The 21,283-nt window shown below is 43.1% G+C and overlaps 1 protein-coding gene across 7 annotated transcripts in view; it reads right to left on the reverse strand.

Annotated features, from left to right (window-relative positions):
- LOC147010865 (teneurin-3-like) overlaps positions 1 to 21,283 on the reverse strand; it is a 307,484-nt gene that overhangs the window by 28,235 nt on the left and 257,966 nt on the right. For all 7 annotated transcript variants that reach the window (XM_085860654.1, XM_085860652.1, XM_085860653.1 and 4 more), the window contains 4 exons: positions 20,329 to 20,507; positions 19,114 to 19,349; positions 15,199 to 15,495; positions 14,391 to 15,107 (listed from right to left, as the gene is read on the reverse strand). In XM_085860654.1, coding sequence (XP_085716780.1) covers positions 14,391 to 15,107; positions 15,199 to 15,495; positions 19,114 to 19,349; positions 20,329 to 20,507 — 1,429 coding nt within the window. The remainder of the gene's footprint in view (positions 1 to 14,390; positions 15,108 to 15,198; positions 15,496 to 19,113; positions 19,350 to 20,328; positions 20,508 to 21,283) is intronic.

Below are 21,283 nucleotides of genomic sequence, written 5' to 3' on the forward strand. Positions count from 1 at the left end.
ATCGCACCTCGCCGCAGGTCGACTTCGGACACGGGCCACTTTAAGCGACCCGTTCCGTACTATCGGGATAACCGAGCGGTGTTATCGTCAACCTCGACGGTTCCGATTAATTATCGGGCGTATTTAGCCCACGACCAACCCTTTACGTGAAGTAAGATGGAGATTCAATTAAAGAAAAGACGAAGCGAAACGGGAAAGACAGTTCAACATAAAGCACATTTATTCCGCGGCAAACGGAAAGCACACATATACAATTACCACAATTATGCACCAAAAGCAAATGTAACAAAAGAAGAAACACAACAATTATGCACCAAAAGCAATTGCAACAAAAGAAACACAATGCAGATCTACTACCGACTACCGAGCACACGGCAACACTTATACAGTTTTACTTCACAGATGGCGCCGACAACACATATACTCAAAGCAAAAGAAAAAAGGAAGGGGCCACCCTCAACGATGAGGGGGCAGACGGGCCTGGGGCCGAGACCGCGTCGAGCCTACCCGTCTGGTGATGAGCCGCAAAATGGCGGCGGCGCCCCGACTCCGCGGGCCTCGCTGGCACTGCCTGGAATGGGGTGGGAACGGGGCCCCCTTCTCACACTATCTCAGCGCGGGGGGGGAAACAGGAGGGGGTTTGTTGATGCTCGGGGGAATGAGGATATCTGGCTGGCTTGGGTCCCGCGACGAGCGACTCCACTGCGACCTCGGTCGCGTTACCGGCCTCCCCTCTCCGCAGCTCCCCGACTCTGACACGAGCGCAGACCTCCACAAAGATTCTTGGCTTCTCCAGCCTCTCCGGACCCCGACAGACACTCTCTCGACTGCTTTCGCCACTGCCACAACTCTCCAACTCTTTCCTCTTCTCAACTCTTCAACTCTTCCCAACTGCCTCCAACTGCTCTGATTCGCTCCGCGCTCGGCGCTTTATAGTGCGACAGGAGAAATCATATGCAGATTTTTGGATCAGGAATGGCTCGGGGGCGGAGCCACGCTCTCCCATTGGACGAAGGAAAAGTGGGCGTGAATCATTCTTGATCCGCGAATCTGCATATAGCGATTATACTCCGACGCGCCTGGAGGCGGGGCCAAATCGCCCCACGCTCGCTGATAGGACGGAACAGAAGTGGGCGTGAATCATTCTTGATCCGATTTCTCGGAAAGGCTGGTGTTTTTGCACCCGCTGCTCGGTGCGCGCCCTGTACGAGTCCAGGATCGGTGCCCACAAGCGGCGCGGGAATGGCGGTGATACGATGGTTGCGAGGGCGAGTTGTGACGGTAAAGGTCGTGGCTGTTGGCGTTGCTGTTGTGTGAAGCGGCGTTGCGGTTGGTGGTTGGTGTGTGAAAGCGGTTGTGGAGAAGGTGGATGTTGTGAAGGCGGTTCTGGAGAAGGTGGCTGTGGTTGTCGAGATGCGGTTGGTGGTGGTTGTGGTGGTAGTAATGGCGGTTGGTCCAAAATAAAGATAGTAAAAGAAAAACGGCTATCTAAAAGGGTCGCAGCCCGAATGAATGACATTTATTCCCTCTAAACAACGGGTTTGGGCTAACTACACATATACTTACAGAGATATCTCACCTACGGGACCTGAATGGTGGTTTGCGAATTTCGTCAACCACAACAATGTGTATATATATATATATATATATATATATATATATATATATATATATATATATATATATATATATATATATATATATATATATATATATATATATATATATATATATATATATATATATATATATATATATATATTGTTGCGGATTCGCGCCCGCCGGCGTGCTGACGGCCACGTAACTCGAATCGCAGCACGTCGCCCACCGGACGGACAATCCAGTCGTGACCCTCTCGGACTAACGCCGGGAACCAGTCACGGGTGGACCTTTCGGTCTCACCGCGATCGAGCCAATCAGCCCCCGCGTGGGATAGGGTTGCTCGCCAAATTCGACCTACCTAAGTACCCACGCGGAGGGTAGACCGGGCGATCGCACCTCGCCGCAGGTCGACTTCGGACACGGGCCACTTAAGCGACCCGTTCCGTACTATCAGAATAACCAAGCGGTGTTATCGTCGACCTCGACGGTTCGATTAATTATCGGGCGTATTCAGCCCACTACCAACCCTTTACGTGAAGCAAGATGGGGATTCAATAGAGGAAAAGACGAAGCGAAGCGGGAGAACAGTTCAATAATAAAGCACATTTATTCGCGGCACACGGGAAGCACACATTCAATTCCACCAAAAGCACACAGAAAAGACACAATTCAATTTACACAAAAAGCAAATGCAAAAGCGAAAACACAATGCAGAGCTAATACCGACTACCGAGCACACGGCAACACTTATACAATTCTACTTCACAGACGGCGCCGACAACACATACCCAAAACCAAGGAAAAGAAATACCCTCAAGGATGAGGCGGGCCTGAGGCCGAGACCGGGTCGGCCTACCCGTCTGGTGATGAGACGCGGAGCGGCGATGGCGCCTCAACTCCGCGGGCCTCGCGGACAGTGTCTGGTAGGGGGTGGGAAAGGGGCCCCCTTGGTCGCACTATCTCAGCGCGGCGGGAAACAGGAGGGGGTTGCTGATGCTCGGGGTATAGAGGATCTTTATTATCCCGCGACGAGCGTCTCCACCTCGGCCAGGTCGCGCTGTCGGCCTCCCTCGGGTGCAGCTTCCTGCACGACGCGAGCACCCCCTCGTCTGGTGTCGCCGCCTTTCCACAGCTCTGTCCCCTCCGTTCCGACTCCAACGCACACGACGAGCAGCTCCACCGCCCGCGAAGTCTTGACTCTCTGTTTCCGACTCTCCTACTCTCCGCCTCTGGACTCTCCGCCTCTCCGACTCTCCGCCTCTGGACTTTCCGACTCTCTTCGTCTCCGCCTCTCGACTCTCTTCTCTCCGCCTCTCCACTTTCCGACTCCTTTCCGCCTCTCCACTTCTGGACTCCCCGACTCCCCGCCTCTCGACTCTGACTGACGAACACGGTCCTTTTATCCCCCCGTAGCTTCGCCTTTGACCCCCTCCCTTTGACCTTTCACCTCGCTCCCCATTGGCCCGAGAAAAAGTGGGCGTGAAGGCTTTTTGATCCATAAATTTGCATATATCGATCGTCCTGGAGGCGGGGCCAAATCGCCCCTCGCTCACCGATTGGACGGCAAAAAGTGGGCGTGTGTCGTTTTTGATCCGTTTTTGAAGCACAAAATCCGTGATTTTGTACACGCTGTTCGGCGCGCGCCCTGCACGAGTCCAACACCGGTACCCACAGCGGGGCAAGAACGGTGGCGATGCGACGGTTGCGAGGTGTAACGGGAAGGTCGTGGCGGTTGTGGTGAAGCGGCGTTGTGGTTGGTGGTTGATGTTGTGGTTGTGGTGGTAATCATGGCGGTTGGTCCAAAATAAAGATAGTAAAAGAAAAACGGCTATCCTGAAGAGTCGCAGCACGCATAAATGACATGTATTCCCACTAGACAACGGGTTTGGGCCTAACTACACATATACTTGCCGAGATACCTCACCTAAGGGACCTGAATGGTGGTTTGCGAATTTGGTAACCACAACAATATATATATATATATATATATATATATATATATATATATATATATATATATATATATATATATATATATATATATATATATATATATATATATATATATATATATATATATATATATATATATATATATATATATATATATATATATATATATATATATATATATATATATATATATATATATATATATATATATATATATATATATATATATATATATATATATATATATATATATATATATATATATATATATATATATATATATATATATATATATATATATATACACATATACATATATATATATATATATATACATATATATATATATATACACATATGCATATATATACACATATGCATATATATATATATATACACATATGCATATATATATATATATATACACATATGCATATATATATATATATACACACATATGCACATATATATATACACATATGCATATATACATATATATATATATATATATATATATATACACACATACATATATACATATACATACATATATACACACACATATATACATATATACACACATATATACACACACACATATATATATATACATATATATATATATATATATATATATATATATATATATATATATATATATACATATACAGTCAAAGCTCGTTACTATGCCACCCCTCGGGACCGAGCAAAAGTGGCATAGTAGCGAGAGTGGCATAGTAACGAGATTTTGTAAAAACGGCCTTATTTTCTCAAGTTACCCATCTGTAGTTAATCTTTAGACAAAATTTATTCCAGCAAGTAAAAGGCACGACTGTTGTATTAGCTAAGCGAACGGAGAACATACACACACTAACAGAGTTCAAACACTAACATATGGCATAGCGAGAAATTCACGACACACAAAGCTTTCAAGAATCGTCGGCTGGCGCATCTTCTTTCGGCGGATCTCGTGCATCTCGTTGTCTCGCCGATCGCACGCTTGCATCACACCACGCTTCCCGCTTCTCTGCTGCATGAACTTCCGGACGGTGCTACAAGCGCGCTGGGCTTCCTCGAACGGAACGATTTCCTCCTCGACAGTTACCTCGTCATCTTCGCTTTCCACCGGCTCCTCACTGCACAGAATCTCCTCCGCAATCTCCTCCAGCGTGAAATACCCGCCAGTCGCGAAGCGCTCGTCGGCTTCGAGAAAGTCAGACAGCTCGATCTCCTCGTTCTCGTGCATCTTTTCCTCGGCAGGCAGAGCTTCCCAGATGTCGGGCAGCTCCGCATCCTGTGGCTCAGTTTGGATCTCCTCTTCGATGAACTTGGCCTTTGCGAAACAGTTCCTGATCGTCGACTTGCCGACCTGCTCCCAAGCACGCCGGGCGACGTGTAGAGCGTCGAGCAACGTGAACTTGAACTCCTTTCCCTCGTCTATGGCCTCAAGCCGGTGGCATAGCAGGAGCTTCTTGTAGTGGCGCTTGAGGTTCTCTATGATTCCCTGATCCATTGGTTGCGAATTGGCTGTCGTGTTGGGTGGGAAGAAGACCAGTTGGATGTTGTTCAGCTCGAGCTCGGGAGGGTGGCCAGAGAAGTTATCGAGACAGACCAGCACTCTGCGTCCCTGCTGGCCGAGTCGTCCGTCCCACGCACGCAACATCTCCTCGAAAAGCTCCGCCGTCATCCACGCCTTCGAGTTCGCCTTGTACTTGACCGGGATCTCTTTGTTCTTGAAGGCACGGGGTTTCTTGGAATTGCCAATCACCAGAAGAGGGAACTTCTCACTGCTGCTCATGTTTGCCCCAACCAGAAGAGTGATCCTTTGCTTGCTTTTCTTCCCTCCAGTACACCGCTCTCCCCTGAAAGCCATGGTCTTGTTCGGAAGCAGCTGCCAGAAGAGTCCAGTCTCGTCCAGGTTGAAGACGTCGTCTGCGGAGAACTGCCCGAGTAAGGGCCGGAGAACCTGTTGTTGCCACTCAAGAAGGGATTGCGAATCCACCGCACCAGCTTCGCCCTGCACTGTCTTGAACGTGATGCCGTGGCGCTTCTTGAAATTGCCCAACCAACCGTCGCTCGCCATGAAGTCTGGGATGTGCATCAGCTCGGCCAGTTTCATCGCCTTCTCCTTGATCAGATCGCCGCTGACAGGCACATTCTGTCCTCTTGATTGCTTCAGCCACATGAGCACTCCCTCATCAAGCTTCGGGTCGTTAGCCTGCGTCAACTTCATGCGCTTCGATGGAAATCCAGCTTTGATTGCAGCCTCGATTGCATCCTTGTTGCTGAGAATGCCCTTCACGGTGGTTCTCTTAACTTCGACGCCCCATTTCTTGCTAATCTCCCTGGCCAACTTGGACTGATTCGGCTCCTTCTTCGCGGCATCGATGATCTCCTTCTTCTCCTTCAGCGTAAAGTCGGTTCGCTTGCGTTTCCGAGCTGACATTATGGGCTGAATTTGAAAAAAAATAATGTCACTGTTGTACGTGTGCCTGCGTGTCTGTGTGTGTGCTCGCGCTTTTTTGTGTCTCGTTGTGCGTGTTGTGGTTGGCTTGTTGTGGCTGGCATCGGGGAGAAGAATCGCATGTTTTGACACAGTCTGACTATGCGCGTACGTATTGAGTTATGTTGTGCGCAGCTGGACTGTAGTTCGTCGCTTCGCCTTTGGACGTGAGTGTGATAATCGAGCACTGCGCACTACAGACTTTTTCACGACTCGTGCCTTTTAACAGTCACACAGTAGTGGCATGGTAGCGAGAGTAGGGGGTGGCATAGTAAATTTATTTTGTATTGAATTTTGTCGGGACCGAGCAAAAGTGGTATAATAGCGAGAGTGGCATAGAAGCGAGGTGGCATAGTAACGAGCTTTGACTGTACATATATATATATATATATATATATATATATATATATATATATATATATATATATGCATATATACACATATATATACATATATACACATATATACACATATATATATACACATATATACACACACATATATATACATATATATATATATATATATATATACACATATACATATATATACATATATATATATATATATATATAAATATATGTATATATATATATTTGTGTTACAAATGTCCAGACCTTGAATTTGATATGCTGCATGCTTTGCTTTATAACAATATTTGAAACTGGTAGTTGCAACCGAAACAGCGATAATGGTATTTCCGGGGGTCACATGAAAATACACCAAAATGTACCCAAAATGCAAAACAAAAATTGGCACCATGATTTTTCTGATTCTCAATGCATCTGTCTGCAATAAAATCCATGGTGCAAAAAATTATCATCCAGTGCCCACGGTATTCGAGTTTCATACATATGCTTCTACACTATTGGTAGAATGCGTACATCCGCCAGGCTGAACAGTTTACATTTTGTTTACCACTGATAGGCCAGATCTGGATCCAGACCTGAACCAAAATCAAATCGGCTTGTTTGTGTCACCTAACCAACTTATCCACCAAGTTTTGGCATAACTCGTCCACAACTTTTTGAGATATCATGCTGTATATCGTTTTTGTCCTCATCTCGCAATGGTGAAGTCACTTAAAAAAATTCTTGGATTCGAATCTTGACCAAAATTTAATCAATTCATCTTTGTCACACACCCAACGTGTCCACCAAGTTTTGGCTGAATCTGTCCTTAAATTTTTGAGATATCACGTTATACTGCATATTTTTAGCCCGATCACTCAATGGTGAAAAATCACTCAAAAACTTCTAGTATGCTGATCTGGATCCAGATCTTCACCAAAATGTAAAGAATTCATCCTTGTCACACTCCCAACCAAATTTCGGACCAAATTTCGTCCAGGTCCGTTCACAACTTTTTGAGATATCCTGCTCACAGACAAACAGAAATTTATACAAACAGAAAGGGATGAAAACATAACCTCTGTCCACCTTTGATTCTTCAGTTGGTTAAAAAAAAAAAAGTTCGCTGATTCCCTCAATTCTCGATTCTGGATTCTGATAAGAAATTCTCGATTCTGGATCCAAATCTTCACTTAAACCAAATCAATTCATCCTTGTCACACACTCAACTTATCCACCAAATTTCATACTGACCTGTCGAAAATGTTAAATTTTTTGTATTACGGAAAAACACCTCGACGGATTTCGAAGAAACTTGGTGGGGGGGGGGGTTAGGTATGGTCCAAGGATCATGCCATTAGATTTTGGACTTGGTCCCCCCCCAAAAAAATTGTTAGAGAATTTTTTTTTGCATTTCTACATGTTTTAAGTGATTTCCAACCCCCCCCCAAAAAAAAAAAATTGCTAGAGAAAAAAGTTTTTTTGAAACTTTTTTTCGACAATTTCGATTTCTTTTTTTTGCATTTCTACATGTTTTACGTGATTTCCAACCCCCCCCCCCCCCCCAAAAAAAATTGTTAGAGAAAATTTTTTTTTTGCATTTCTGCATGTTTAAGTGATTTCCAACCCCCCCAAAATTATTAGAGAAAAAAAAATTTGCAACTTTTTTTTCAACAAAATTTCGATTTTTTTTTTGCATTTCTACATGTTTTAAGTGATTAGGATTTCAATGAAACTTGGTAGGGGGGTTAGGTATGGTTCAAGGATCATGCCATTAGATTTTGGACTTGGTCCCCCCCCCAAAAAAAAATTTAGAGAAAAAAAAATTTTTTTTTTGCATTTCTACATGTTTTAAGTGATTTCCAACCCCCCCCCCCCAAAAAAAAATTGTTAGAGAAAATTATTTTTGCGTTTCTACATGTTTTAAGTGATTTCCAACCCCCCCCCCCCCAAAAAAAATAATTGTTAGAGAATTATAAAAAATATTAATTATTAAGCTCGTCTTTTAAAAACGATAAATGTATAAACAGGCGAGCATTGGGTGGCTTTGACACCAACTCTGGTTACCTCTAACTTAGTACCAAACTCATGGTTTTCCTCGTTTTAATAAAGCTACAGTATAAACCATACAGTGAATACCAATGTATACGCTGTACCGTCAATACGACAGTATAAGCCTCATATAAACCGAGCTGTGCATCGATAATATTGGTGGGTCCTGGGCTGAAGTTACCCAGGTGTGCATGAATGGTGCGTGAAGGAAGTTGTGTCCTGAATGCATCAATTACTTGAAAGAATTTAAAGATATCCCTGGTATGAAGAAAGTTATCCTCGGCTTAGCCAATAAAGTGAGTTTTGATGAGGTGGAAGAAGCTGACGTGACACAACTTCCGCAATCACACAGAGAGAAGGTAACCGATGAAGATCTGAAGCAATGAGAGATGATGAGAAAAAAGCAAATGTAGATGATGATATATTGTTTGTTTAAAATTATTTGAAACTTATACTCTATATGTTAGTAATGTCTTTTGACTGATTATAAAAATTTTCTATGGGAACCTAACCCCCCCCCCCCCCTATTTACATTAATTATTTTGAGGAAATTGGATTCGCTTAAAGTCGTTTCAGTAAAAGTTGCGCTTTTCAAGAATGTAACAACAACTTTAAGTGAGGACTAACTGTATCAATATACAATATTCAATTTCACATTTTCCTCAAATTTTAATCAGATTTATTTGATTCCTCATTTAACATGTGACCATATTTAGCTGAAGAAAATACAAGACTCAATTTGCAAAATCTCATCATGTGTGTTAAACGTGCATCAAATACTGATTATGATTTTACCTCCTCATAGTTTTATGAATCCAAAGCATTTTAGAACAAAAAGCAGGAACAGAATTGAACCATGTTTGACAATCTCAAGTAGTTTTCCTGCTCTGTGAAGGTATACATAAAGGATTATTAAAAATTAATTAGACGATTAAGTAGAAATTAGGAACAATACCCCCCAACAATTATGGCAAGAAAGTCCTTTTTTTTATAGGGTTGGGAGCAATCTCTTTATTATGTATGAAAATTATTGAAATACCTCTCCCATACAACGCACGTCAACATTTCATCTCCAAACCTTTATTTCCAGTTTCCGTTTTTGGTGTGGAAGATGCTATAATTCTCTGTTCTAAGTGATTCGTATGCAAAGCCAAGTACACCGTTCTGGAGTTATCTCTGTTGCCATTGATTATTGTCCTCCTTTGTTCATTTTGTGTGCTCATTGCCATGCCTTCTGGTGTGCCTGTTTGGGTTTTTCTTTTCACCTCCAGCACTACCTTGACTGTGACTTGCCCTCATCCACTTAATCCTCAACAGATTTCTTTCATCTCCTCTCCCTGACAAGGGTGGAGTACCCCAAGGCAATGTTCAAGACCCTATCCTATTCCTAATCTTCATCAACGACCTCTCTGATTATCTGTAAAATCCTCTTCATCAATTTGCTGATGACTCTGCCATCTGCCTAACATGACATCCTTCGGACGGGCAGCAGCCTCTTCCCTCTCTTCAGACTTTGACAAAATCACATTTCCTGGTCAAACACTTGGAAAATGTTCTTTCAATCCTGAGAAATCTCTCTCAATCTCAATCTCAATCTCAATCTCAATCTCAATCTCAATCTCAATCTCAATCTCAATCTCAATCTCAATCTCAATCTCAATCTCAATCTCAATCTCTCTCTCTCTCTCTCTCTTTCTTTCTCTCTTTTTCTCTTTTTCTCTTTTTCTCTTTTTCTCTCTCTCTCTCTCTCTCTCTCTCTCTGAAAGAACCATCTGACAGACCTTCTCATCTACTTTCTCAACAACATTCTTGAAGAGGTTCAGTCATTCAAACTCTTGGGTCTCACTGTCAGTCAAGAGTAAACCTCATTTCGAATATGGCCTCCAAAGCCATTTGCTGACTGGTCATCCTCCACCATACAAAGTCCTTCCTTGGCACACCTAAAGTCTAATCCATTTTCGCTTCATCCGCAGCTTGATAGGGTACTGATTTCCCCTGCCTCACACTTTACTCAGCTTGGTGCCATGGAAACCATGGCTTTCAAGATCACTGGAATATTCTGTGATGAAGCTGAGTCTATGGACCGATCACCTTGCCATTGCAGACAGGTCCATGGTCTCTCTTTTTTCTACCACCTCCTTTCTGGTCTTACACCCTCTCCCTTTTCCAAGCTTTGTCCCCCCCCCCACAAGGTTTTTACAGGGTGTATGTGATTCACCTGCATTCCCCCTCCAAAAATCCAGAAACACTGCTCACCTCAACTCACTTCTTCCTCTTTTTCCCACATGTAGAACCAACTTCCACATTCTCTTTGCCATCTCATATTGCCCTCCATCCAAAACCATGATCATTTCTACCTCCATTAAACCACCTCCCCCAACCCCCCACAATTTCTAGTTTTCCCTTCCTGAGAGTTTGCGACTGCATCCATCTTGTCCACCCCTACAATCTCCCCTACCCCTCATTCCTACCCATATGTCTTGTTTGTCTGTCTCCATCTATTTTGTCCCTTGGCCCTGTTGGCATCGCCCCCCCCCCCCCACTCTATCCTCTTTCTGTTGTTCCTTTCACTCTGCTGTGTCCTGATACATTCTGTTCTAGCTCTTCCACAAGCTTTGACTTCATACACAAAAAAACAACCCCTGAACCTCACATCGATTCATCATTCTTTCCTCCCATCATCAAAAAGTTGCAGCGGACAGAATCTCCATTCCCACCCTCAATGTAATTCCTTCCTTATACTTTTAGGTTTTTAAGAAGTTCACTGAGCCCATTTTGTGCTCCTTTGATCATTTCATTTCAATCCGTTTGTTCTATTGACCCATGTTGAGCACCATCTGCAAGCCTCATATAATTCCTTCTCTATCTCTTTTTTTCCTTCCATTACAATCATCCTTTTTCACCCTAAATCCATCCCCGTCCCTCACTCTTTCTTTCTTCTCAAGAATGACTTTTTCTTTTACATTCCACATTAACTCCAGCTCATTCCTCAAGCCATTCGATCACAAAACTATTTCTTCTTTCCTCTTATCTCCTCTTCTCCTCAACCCCTCCTCCCTTATCTTGCCTCTCCCTCTTCCCACACTGTCACCTCAAACCTTTCAAATGACAAATGTAAAATTTTTAATCTTCCTGCACTCTCATGACCTCCACCACCTAAGTTGGATGGCAGTTATGTTTTCACCCCTGTCTGTCTATGTGTTTGTCTGTCTGTGAACAGGATATCTCAAAAAGGTAATGGATGGATTCAGTCGAAACTTGGTGGACAGGTTGGGTGTGTGTGACAAGGACGAATAGATTGGATTTTAGTGAAGATCCTGATCTGGATACTATCGTGTTTTTGAAGTGATTATTCACCATTGAGAGATAGGGTCAAGACTATATGTTGCATGACATCTCAAAAAGTTGCAGTGGACGGATTCGGATGGAAATTGGTGGATGAGTTGGGTAGGTGACAAGAACAAGCCCATCCCATAGATTTTGGTTAAGGTACGGATGCAGATCCAGGCTATCAGTGGGCTACAAGCCCTAAACTGTTCAGTCTGGCACAGGTAGGCACTCTACCGAGTGCCGTTCTCGTAGTTCTGTTTGTTCTGTTGTTGCTCTTCCATGAGCCTCAACTTTTTATAATAATAATAATAATAAAAACATTTTCATCTCCCCACCACCTTTCAGGCTCTCCTACCCTCCCTTCTCTTTCCTCTCCTTTTGCCTAATTTACTTTTCTTAATATAACCAGCCCCCTCCCCCCAAGACAACAACCCACCCACCCCTCACCTAAGGTGTGGATGTTAAGACCGCAGTTGATACAAAGGCTCCAAATGCAGTGTTGTTAGTCTAGACCAGGGGTCGGGAACGTTTTTGACTCAGAGAGCCATTAAACAAAATATTTGGAAATCTATTTCAGTGAGAGCCATATAATATATTTTAAGACTGAATTCAACGAAATGTGAGTATAATAAGCCTCTGAATTTATTATTTTAAATAATGTTGTTATAATACTCACCATTAATGGGACTTCTGGTGCTGCATGGATTTGCTGATGGCTTTGTAGTCTGGTTGGTACTTGGTGAGGTTAAGCTTCATGCAAGCGTTGAGGCTTTCATCCGTTAGACGTGATCGTAGGTTGGACTTGATGTTTTTAAGATGTGAGAATGACTGCTCACATGCATACGTAGATCCAAACAAGGTCAAGACAGCAATACTCATACGCTGCAGTGCGAGGTATGTGACAGGAAGCGCGTTCCAAGTTTTGATAATCAGCTCGTCTTAGGGTTGAAGTTTTTTCATTTCTGTCCACATGTGCTTGCTCGCCAACTCTGCTTTCTGTCGTGCGATTCTTTCCAAATCTTCATTCAGTGACTTGAACTTATTCACCCACATGTCTGAGGCCTTCAGGTCAGCCACTTCTGCTTCAAAATATCTGACGGAGACACCAGGAATGTAACTCAGGTCGGCTGTGTTCAGTGAACACTCGTTTGGATGGGTGATGAACTCAAAAAGACGAGTGTGCTCACGAAATTCTCCAAAGCGTGCTTTGAATGACTGTAGGAGACTGGATGTGAAGCCAGCTAACTGGTGGAGATCAAAGTTTTGAGTGGGCTCACTTGCTGTGCATGCATCTTTAAATTGTCTGTTTTTCAAAATGATGAAAAAAAAAAAGTTATTCAAACTCCAATTTTATCTGCGAGCCAGATGCAATCATCAAAAGAGCCTCACCTGGCTCGCGAGCCACACGTTCCCGACCCCTGCCACAGAACCTGCTCTCTCCACAAAGGCGAATTCTTCGGCCCATTCGTCCTGAAATGTACGATACTCCTCATCTTTTTTTCTTTTCGCCATCTTCTTCGTCGAAGGGTTAGCTTTGAGCAAATGAGAGAGAGGGAGATGTTGACCCAAGTGAGTCTGGCTGGCCTGCGCACGGGCTGCCATACTCGAGAGGTGCGGCGCGGCCAGCCGACTCTGGGATGCTGTCGCCTCAGCGGTGGCGCGTGATTGGTCGAGATGAATTCCGTGACACGTCTCGGCGGCGGCACGTCATTGGAGGAACCGAAATCACGAGTCGCCTCAGCGGTGGCGCGTGATTGGTCGAGATGAATTCCGTGACGCGTCTCGGCGGCGGCACGTCATTGGAGGAACCGAAATCACGAGTCGCCTCAGCGGTGGCGCGTGATTGGTCGAGATGAATTCCGTGACGCGTCTCGGCGGCGGCACGTCATTGGAGGAACCGAAATCACGAGTCGCCTCAGCGGTGGCGCGTGATTGGTCGAGATGAATTCCGTGACGCGTCTCGGCGGCGGCACGTCATTGGAGGAACCGAAATCACGACTCGCGTCGGCCGCATGACTGGACGAAACAAAAACCGCTTCAGACAATTCGGAGGTGTTTTTTCTTCTCTCCTTCTGCCAAGTTCAGCCCTGCACGTGAATGAAGAACGACACCATTCAAACTATAGGTAAAGCTTCTGCGAGAAATATTGGGCTTTCCAAGTTTCAAACTCCAATTTTATCTGTGAGCCAGATGCAATCATCAAAAGAGCCATACCTGGCTCGCGAGCCACACGTTCCCGACCCCTGGTCTAGACTGTTTTATACAAAGTGTCGGCTCATGGAAGGGTGATGTGACACTTGGCAGTGGACTGGATCAAAACAAAGCTTTCAAACTTATGGTGTCCTTCAGATTTTAAGTCATTTACAAGAAATATTTATTGAAGGAAGCTGTAATGAATATTAGACAACCATATATTGAATTAAACCCAATAAAATATAGCAATGCAATGAATGTGGCAGATATTCCATGAATGCTGAAACCAAAACTGTCAGGATACTTTTTGAGAAAGTTTTGGTGAAGAATCTTTCTTTCATGAGTTTTAATATTTGGTAGCAAGGTAACGATGCTTTATCAACATAAACAATGCAATCAGACTTTACCTCTGTGATGCGTCCCAGATTATCACGGCGTTTGGTAAGCGTCATGGAGGATGTAGTAACAACTGGATCAATGCCATAGTAAATCACACCAAACTTGCCAAACTGTTCCAGACGTCCTGTGACATCATCATAGCGGAAAAGGTCTATAGGCAGTGGTTGCTCATCAACAACAGTCTGGAGCCCTGTCATGCGAAAGCGCTCATCATGGCTGTACTCAAACAGAGCAACTGCTCCACCTATCCCAACACAGCTTGACATCTGTTGTTCCAGCAAGGGTCCAGTGTGTTTGAACTTTATGGAGCATATGCTTTCAGGCATGCCTTCATGTGAACCCTTTTTCGCACTCTGCCTCTGATTTGATCTATCAGTTGCAATAGCAGCCATGTGCAATAAACCCGAGTGCTCATCGTATGTGAAGGAGGCACGTGTCCCATCAAATAGTACTTCCGTCAGGTGTCCGTGCATCCCATAGTGATACAACACACGCCGTCCTGTTCCCAAGTATTCAACCTGCAGGATGCGACCATCGTAGCTGTAGTCCTGCAGCACAGGAGCCGCTCTCCCTGGACCATGATGTTCATTGCGGTAATAAAAAGGGGCGCGGTGAGTGCCAAAAGTGTGGCGAGCTCCATCAGGCATTGTAACAGCAGAAAGTTGTTTAGCAGCATCAAACTCAAACATGTACTGCCTCTGGCTGGGAAGTAGCAGCATCACTGCCTACAGGGTGAGAAAGGTTCAGTTTCGCAATGTCATGTAAGTGGGGTCGTCAGAAAAATTGGCGATGCGAGGGGAAAGGCATGACACATACCTGCTCCATGTATGAATACTTCCAAGAGGAGCCATCTGGGAAGAAGCGTGATGTGAGGCGCCCACGAGCATCGTAACGCCGCTGCTCGGAAACAGATCCACGATGCAGGGTGGCTAGCAAACCACCTGGTGCATATGTCAGGTTAAGGGAGGCGAGATGATCTCCAGGAAGCCAAACAGTTGGACGGCTCGCTCGATCATGCAGAACACGCAGTAGAAAACGACGGTGATCATCATAGATTTTCTGCGCATGTTCTCCTCGATCATAATCAAGGGATAGAAGGTTTCTGTCTTGAACCTGAAAATAATATAGCAAGTTATTCTTGAGGTAAAAAGCAATCATACACCGATTGATAAAGACATGCCAGTGGGGATCGGGGACGGGAAAAAAATGTGTAAAGTATTAAATAATTATTCTACAGGTACACACAAGACGAAATAAAACAATAAGTTTATTTACGAGCCATAATCAAACTCCCAATAAAGAACTTTGGATGGGATCATCGTAGCATTGGTGACGGCTCATTCCGTGTCATTTCAGCCGGGGGTTGCGGTAACCCCCTCAGATTTTTCTAAAAAAATTCTGAAAGCTACCTTAACATATATGAGGAACGTTTGCCGAGTTATAGCTCAAAATTCCAAGTTGTGTCCGAGATATGGCCCCACAAACACCCTAGGGATGTTTCAATTCTGGCAGCCGCAAGTTGCAGATTTGTAACTGAAGCATTTTTGGAGGGTTCTAAATTCCAGTTTTAAAAACAGAGGTCTAAAAATTCACACAAATGGTGCCTATTAGTGAGGCTTTCAGAATCTGACATCAAAAATGTTCTACTTAAAATACTTTTTGAGATAAGTACTCTCAAAAGTAGTGATTTGTAACATGCAGTCAAAAAAATTTGAGTTTTCAAATTGCTGCCAACAGTCAGTTTATTCATCACGAAGAATTTTGTTGCCTGATTTACATAATCTAGTGACTGGATCATTTACACAAGAAAACTGAAAGTTTTTGGAGCAAAATCTTTGGTGCTATAGGTGTCTGAACTTTGCTCCAGACTCAACGACACTGAAATTTACCCCGGTTTTACCCCAAGTGTTCACCATGTTGACAGTTACACAGCTCTTTTAAATTTTTGTCACTTAAAGACACATACATAGGCAAAATGTGGTAGAAAATTCAAGAGTTGTTCTCAATCCCTTCTATTCTCAAACAACGAAATGTCCTACACAGTCACTAAGCTCAAGCATTCAACAAACTTGTCCAAGGGGAGGAGGTAATGGGGATGAATCGCTCACAGAGGCTAACACCTTCCTCATCGCAAAATCTGAAGACATCCAACTACCTCACAAGTATAAACCAATAACATGTCCATGAACAACATACAAACTTCTGATGGGAATCATCACAGAAATGATGTACCACCACCTAATACAAGAAAGGGGCCCAGAGCAGAACAGAAGGGATGAAAAAGAGGATGCTACAGAAAAATAGATCACTTTCTACTAAACAAGGCCATACTCTAAAACTGTAAAACGAGAACAATCAAATTGTCCACAGTATTTATAGATTACAAAAAAAGCTTTTGATAGTATCCCACATTCATGGATGATAAAATGGATGCAATTTTACAAGATCAACCACCAAATAATCAAACTGATTGAGAAAGTAATGGAGCTATGGAATCCACACTGATTTATTACAGCACTCGGAAGGAAAGATCAAAATACCAGGAGTAAAGATATGTCATGGGATTTTCCAGGGTGAAAGCCTTTCCTCCTCCTGTTTTGCCTGGCCCTGGACCCACTGAGCAACTTCATTAATGAGCAAGGACATGGGTACACCCGATCATCCAATAAGAGAACGTCCAAAGAGACAGGGAAGGTGATATATTATTGTACATGCATGATCTAAAACTCTTTGCACCAAATGAAGAAAAATTGGTAGAACAACTGAAATTAGTGAAGCGGTGCTCCGACAACATTCAAATGGCATTTGGTTTTGATAAGTGCGCCAAGCGCACGTTCGTACAAGGTAAATCAACAAAAATGGACAACAGAAAAATCGACTTAGATACAACACAGGAACTACAAAAAGAAGCAGAAGAGGACAATCAAATACGTCACAAACAAATGCACAAAACAATTGCCAAATAATACTTAAGAAGAACGAGGCTGACCCTGAAAACATACCTCTCTCCAATAGACAAAATCAAAGCCATTAACCAACTAGCAGTACCAGTGTTCTAATACAGTTACGGAATAATAAACTCACCACAAGCGCAAATCAATAAACTAGATATCAAAACAAGGAAACTCCACACTACCCACAAAATGTTCTACAAAAATCAGTGTATCCCGAGAATGTACCTGCCAAGATGAGGAGATCGCAGCCTGATGGAGCTCAACCAAGTGCACAGAATGACAACTGTAGGATTGGCTGAGTATGTAAAAAGTTCAACAGACTACCAAATCCAATTTGTACAGAAAAACGAAGACAAGCCAGAAAAGGTATCCCTAATCCACAAATTTCCAAAGACAGGTGCGAATGGAAGATGTCATACATATGAAACCAAAACAGCAACTAATACAGCCTCAATGACTGCAAGAAAAAGACAAAAGAAAAATATAAAGCGAAATATCAACAGATATCCACCGACAACTGGGAGAACAACAAAAAAGCAGGAAGATATTTTAAAAAAACAAAAGTTTGGCAGAATGAGCATACACATAGAAGGCTCACGGTGACGATCCTGAAGAGTCCTCGGAACAAAACTTTGAGAACAAAAAAATAAACCACGGCTTGGTCCATGATCTGTGACCCCCTTACCGAAATGGAGGTGGATACTTCGAGACCTGGGAGGACTCCGTTCCACCATCTTAAACCCGCATATGGAGATAAGGAATAACACACACACACACACACACACACACACACACACACACACACACACACACACACACACACACACACACACTTTTAACTTTCATAACTTTTGATGTACACATGATAGAAACAAACTGTAATTGGCATATGAAATTGTTGTGGTTATTGTTGTTATTAGTGTTGTTAAATCCACAATTCCCCAAAGTTTCTTGATGAGTTGACATTTTTTGATGAGGCAACCTCTACACCAGTGGTAAAGTCAACCACAACAATGGCTGACAGGATGGCCTATAGGTACACACACTCACTTCTAAACTGTCTCGCCTGGGTTTGAATCCCAACCCGCTATATACTGTCATCCTGGTGTTTCACAGGCAGGGTGATTCATCAATGTGTGCAGTCTCTTGGATGGATGTTAAATGGGAATCTCATCTGCCAACATTATTTGGTGGATGTTAAAAATTCCATGGTGTCCTTCACGAAGAGTAGGCGAGATATCGCTGGCATACTGGAAAAAATTACAAGTTCTTGCCCTAACCAGCAGAGGGCATTGCATCAGCAGCACAGCCGCACCCTCAGCCAATAAAGCTACCCTGCAACTTTCTGCTGAATTTTAAAGAAGAACAACCACCACGAATACTGCATTTGGTTCCAGAACTACAAAGATCAAATCTTTCACATATCACCTTGTTCCAGCAAGACTAGGCTCCCTGCCACTATGCTTCAAATGTGCGATGGTTCTTGAACATCTCAGCAACTGGAGAATGTTTTCAACAAGATGGAAAGTCGGATTGAACCATGTATTATTAAAGATGGTGGTTATGTTGAAGCCCAAAAAATTGAACTGTATTGAGTAAAAACTTTATGAATTATGCTTTCATGCATCATTTATAGTTCGTTCCTATTATGCGTACATCAAAAGTTACAAAAGTTCAAACTTGCATATGGACTTTATGGACACCCTGTATATAAAATATTGAAAACATATTTGAGAAATTATTAAGTTGATGTTGTTAGTAGTGCATTTTCACTTACTCTGAGGCGTTGGCCAAGCAGAATGATGCGCCCTTCACGTTGCTCTCTACGTAACCTCCACTCAACAAGGGATCCCATTGCACTCCCAGGAAGAGAAAGGTTTCGACGAGCAGCTCCAGGGTTCAATGACCCTCCCAGCATGTGGGGCTGTGTGTGCAGCTGTGCGTGCAGGCCATTGGGGTAGGAAGCATCCACATCACCATCCCAACCCAACTCGTAATGCCAGACTGCCTCACCTGCAATCAGTACCCAACAAACAGCACAAACCATCTCTCAATAAGCAGCATTCAGTTGATCATCAAAACTTGGTTATCATCAACCAGTACTATGTTATTGGCCTGCACCAGGCAATGAGCATCCGCTTGACAACAAGCAGAACTAAGTCATCACAAAGCAAAAATGGATGTCGTAAGCCTGTGAGGCAAAAACACAGCCCTTGATTTAGAGAGCAATGTAATAACCATGGTATGTTGCTGGTTATACAACAATAAGTATGGTATCGTGAAACATTGCATCATGAAAGGGAGCATCTGACATTCTGCTTTAGCTGTGATTCTAAAATCCTTGGGGAGAGAAAATATAGTTAAATAAAACCTAACAAAAGCAAATGAGCAAAATGGAGTACAGCCCAGCCTTGCAAATCTAGGCAGATGCTCCAATTATCACAGCCAATTAGACTGTGACTCTTTCACAATTAAGCAGTAAATTAAGAACGCCATCTGTTAAATAATTGATGAGAGGCAGCAGTCGGTTCAAGATAGGGCAGAAGTCCTGACCTGAACCACACATGTTCCACCATCCCTTTGCTGAAGAGCCCCCAAAAGAAACAAGTGATTAATTAAGGGACCGACAGTGGTGTGAAAGAAGTTAACAACTCCGCACAACAGAGGCGTGAAATATGAGGAAGCAGTGGCTGTGAATGGAGTATAAATTATATAAATATCAACTTCATGATTAACATTGACCCTAAAATTAACCGCAAAGCACTTTAATGCAAAGTTGATTAACCAAGAATGTAATTAATATCAAAATGACTGTCCATGTAATGAGCACATTGAGAGGAGGTTTGTAAACTTTGTTGAAGAGAGTAAAAGCAGATGAAAACTTTGTGAGGTTCAGACCGCCCCTTCTCCGTTTATTCACAGATGATCGGAAACACAGATTGTGAACATACTGAGGTTGCAGTATGCATTTTGCACTCAGACTTTTACTAACCCCTGTGCACAGTGTAGCTGGTACTGATAGTGCTGACATTGGTGCTGATTGTAAGACTGCCATCCTGACCAGACTGCCGGAGCACAATGTGCATCGTTGGAGGATCTGCTGACGCTTCCAGTGTCAGGGTATCCCCGGTAGGGTACACGGTACGAGAGAGGTGCCCACGATCATTGTAGCTGCAAATTCAAGAGAAAGTGAGCAAGTAAAAAAAAAGGGGGGGGGAAATCAAATAAGGAGGGAACAGGTCATGGTCATTGAGAAAATAGAATAGGTATAAATTGTGAATATTTGTCTGTCTGTCTGTCATTCTGCATGTTTAACCCATAGTCGACCTTGGCCGGGATATTATTACGTATTGAAAGCATACATGTGTGTATTTCTTGATGGATGTATGTATGGATGGATGGATGGATGTATGTATGTATGTATGTATGTATGTATGATGTACATTTCATCCACAGTCTACCTTGATGGGGACATCATCCATGCGTGTATGGATGGACACTGATGTGCAAAAGTCTGGGACACATTCAGGAGTTATAATATGTGGATGTTATGAGCATCAACAATTTATTCAAAGCCTCAACTCGTGTTCTCTACAATTATAACAATGTTGATTGTCTATACTATAAGAGAGATGTTTGTCTGTCTGTCTGTCTGTGTGTCAGTGCATCATCATTTTCCAGAGATGGCAAAACAGATCTTCGTCAAACTTTCAGAGGTTCATCAGTGAGTGCCAGGTAGTGTTTTAGGCCAAAAATAATATTTTAAATTGGATTTAAAAATAAAAAAATCTCTATAGTGCCGAAGCCTTTGTAGCTATTTTGAAAGGTAATATTAAATGATCCCTCACCCCATCCCTTAGTGGGTGCAGGGAAGTGTTTTAGGCTCCTCACAAAAAAAATGGGGGAAAAAAAACAAAATTTGATTTCTTCAAAATGCCAACAGGATG

Source organism: Eptatretus burgeri, chromosome 16, assembly GCF_056783735.1.
Source record: "Eptatretus burgeri isolate ZD-2024b chromosome 16, Ebu_testis_v1, whole genome shotgun sequence".
Taxonomy (NCBI): domain Eukaryota; kingdom Metazoa; phylum Chordata; class Myxini; order Myxiniformes; family Myxinidae; genus Eptatretus; species Eptatretus burgeri.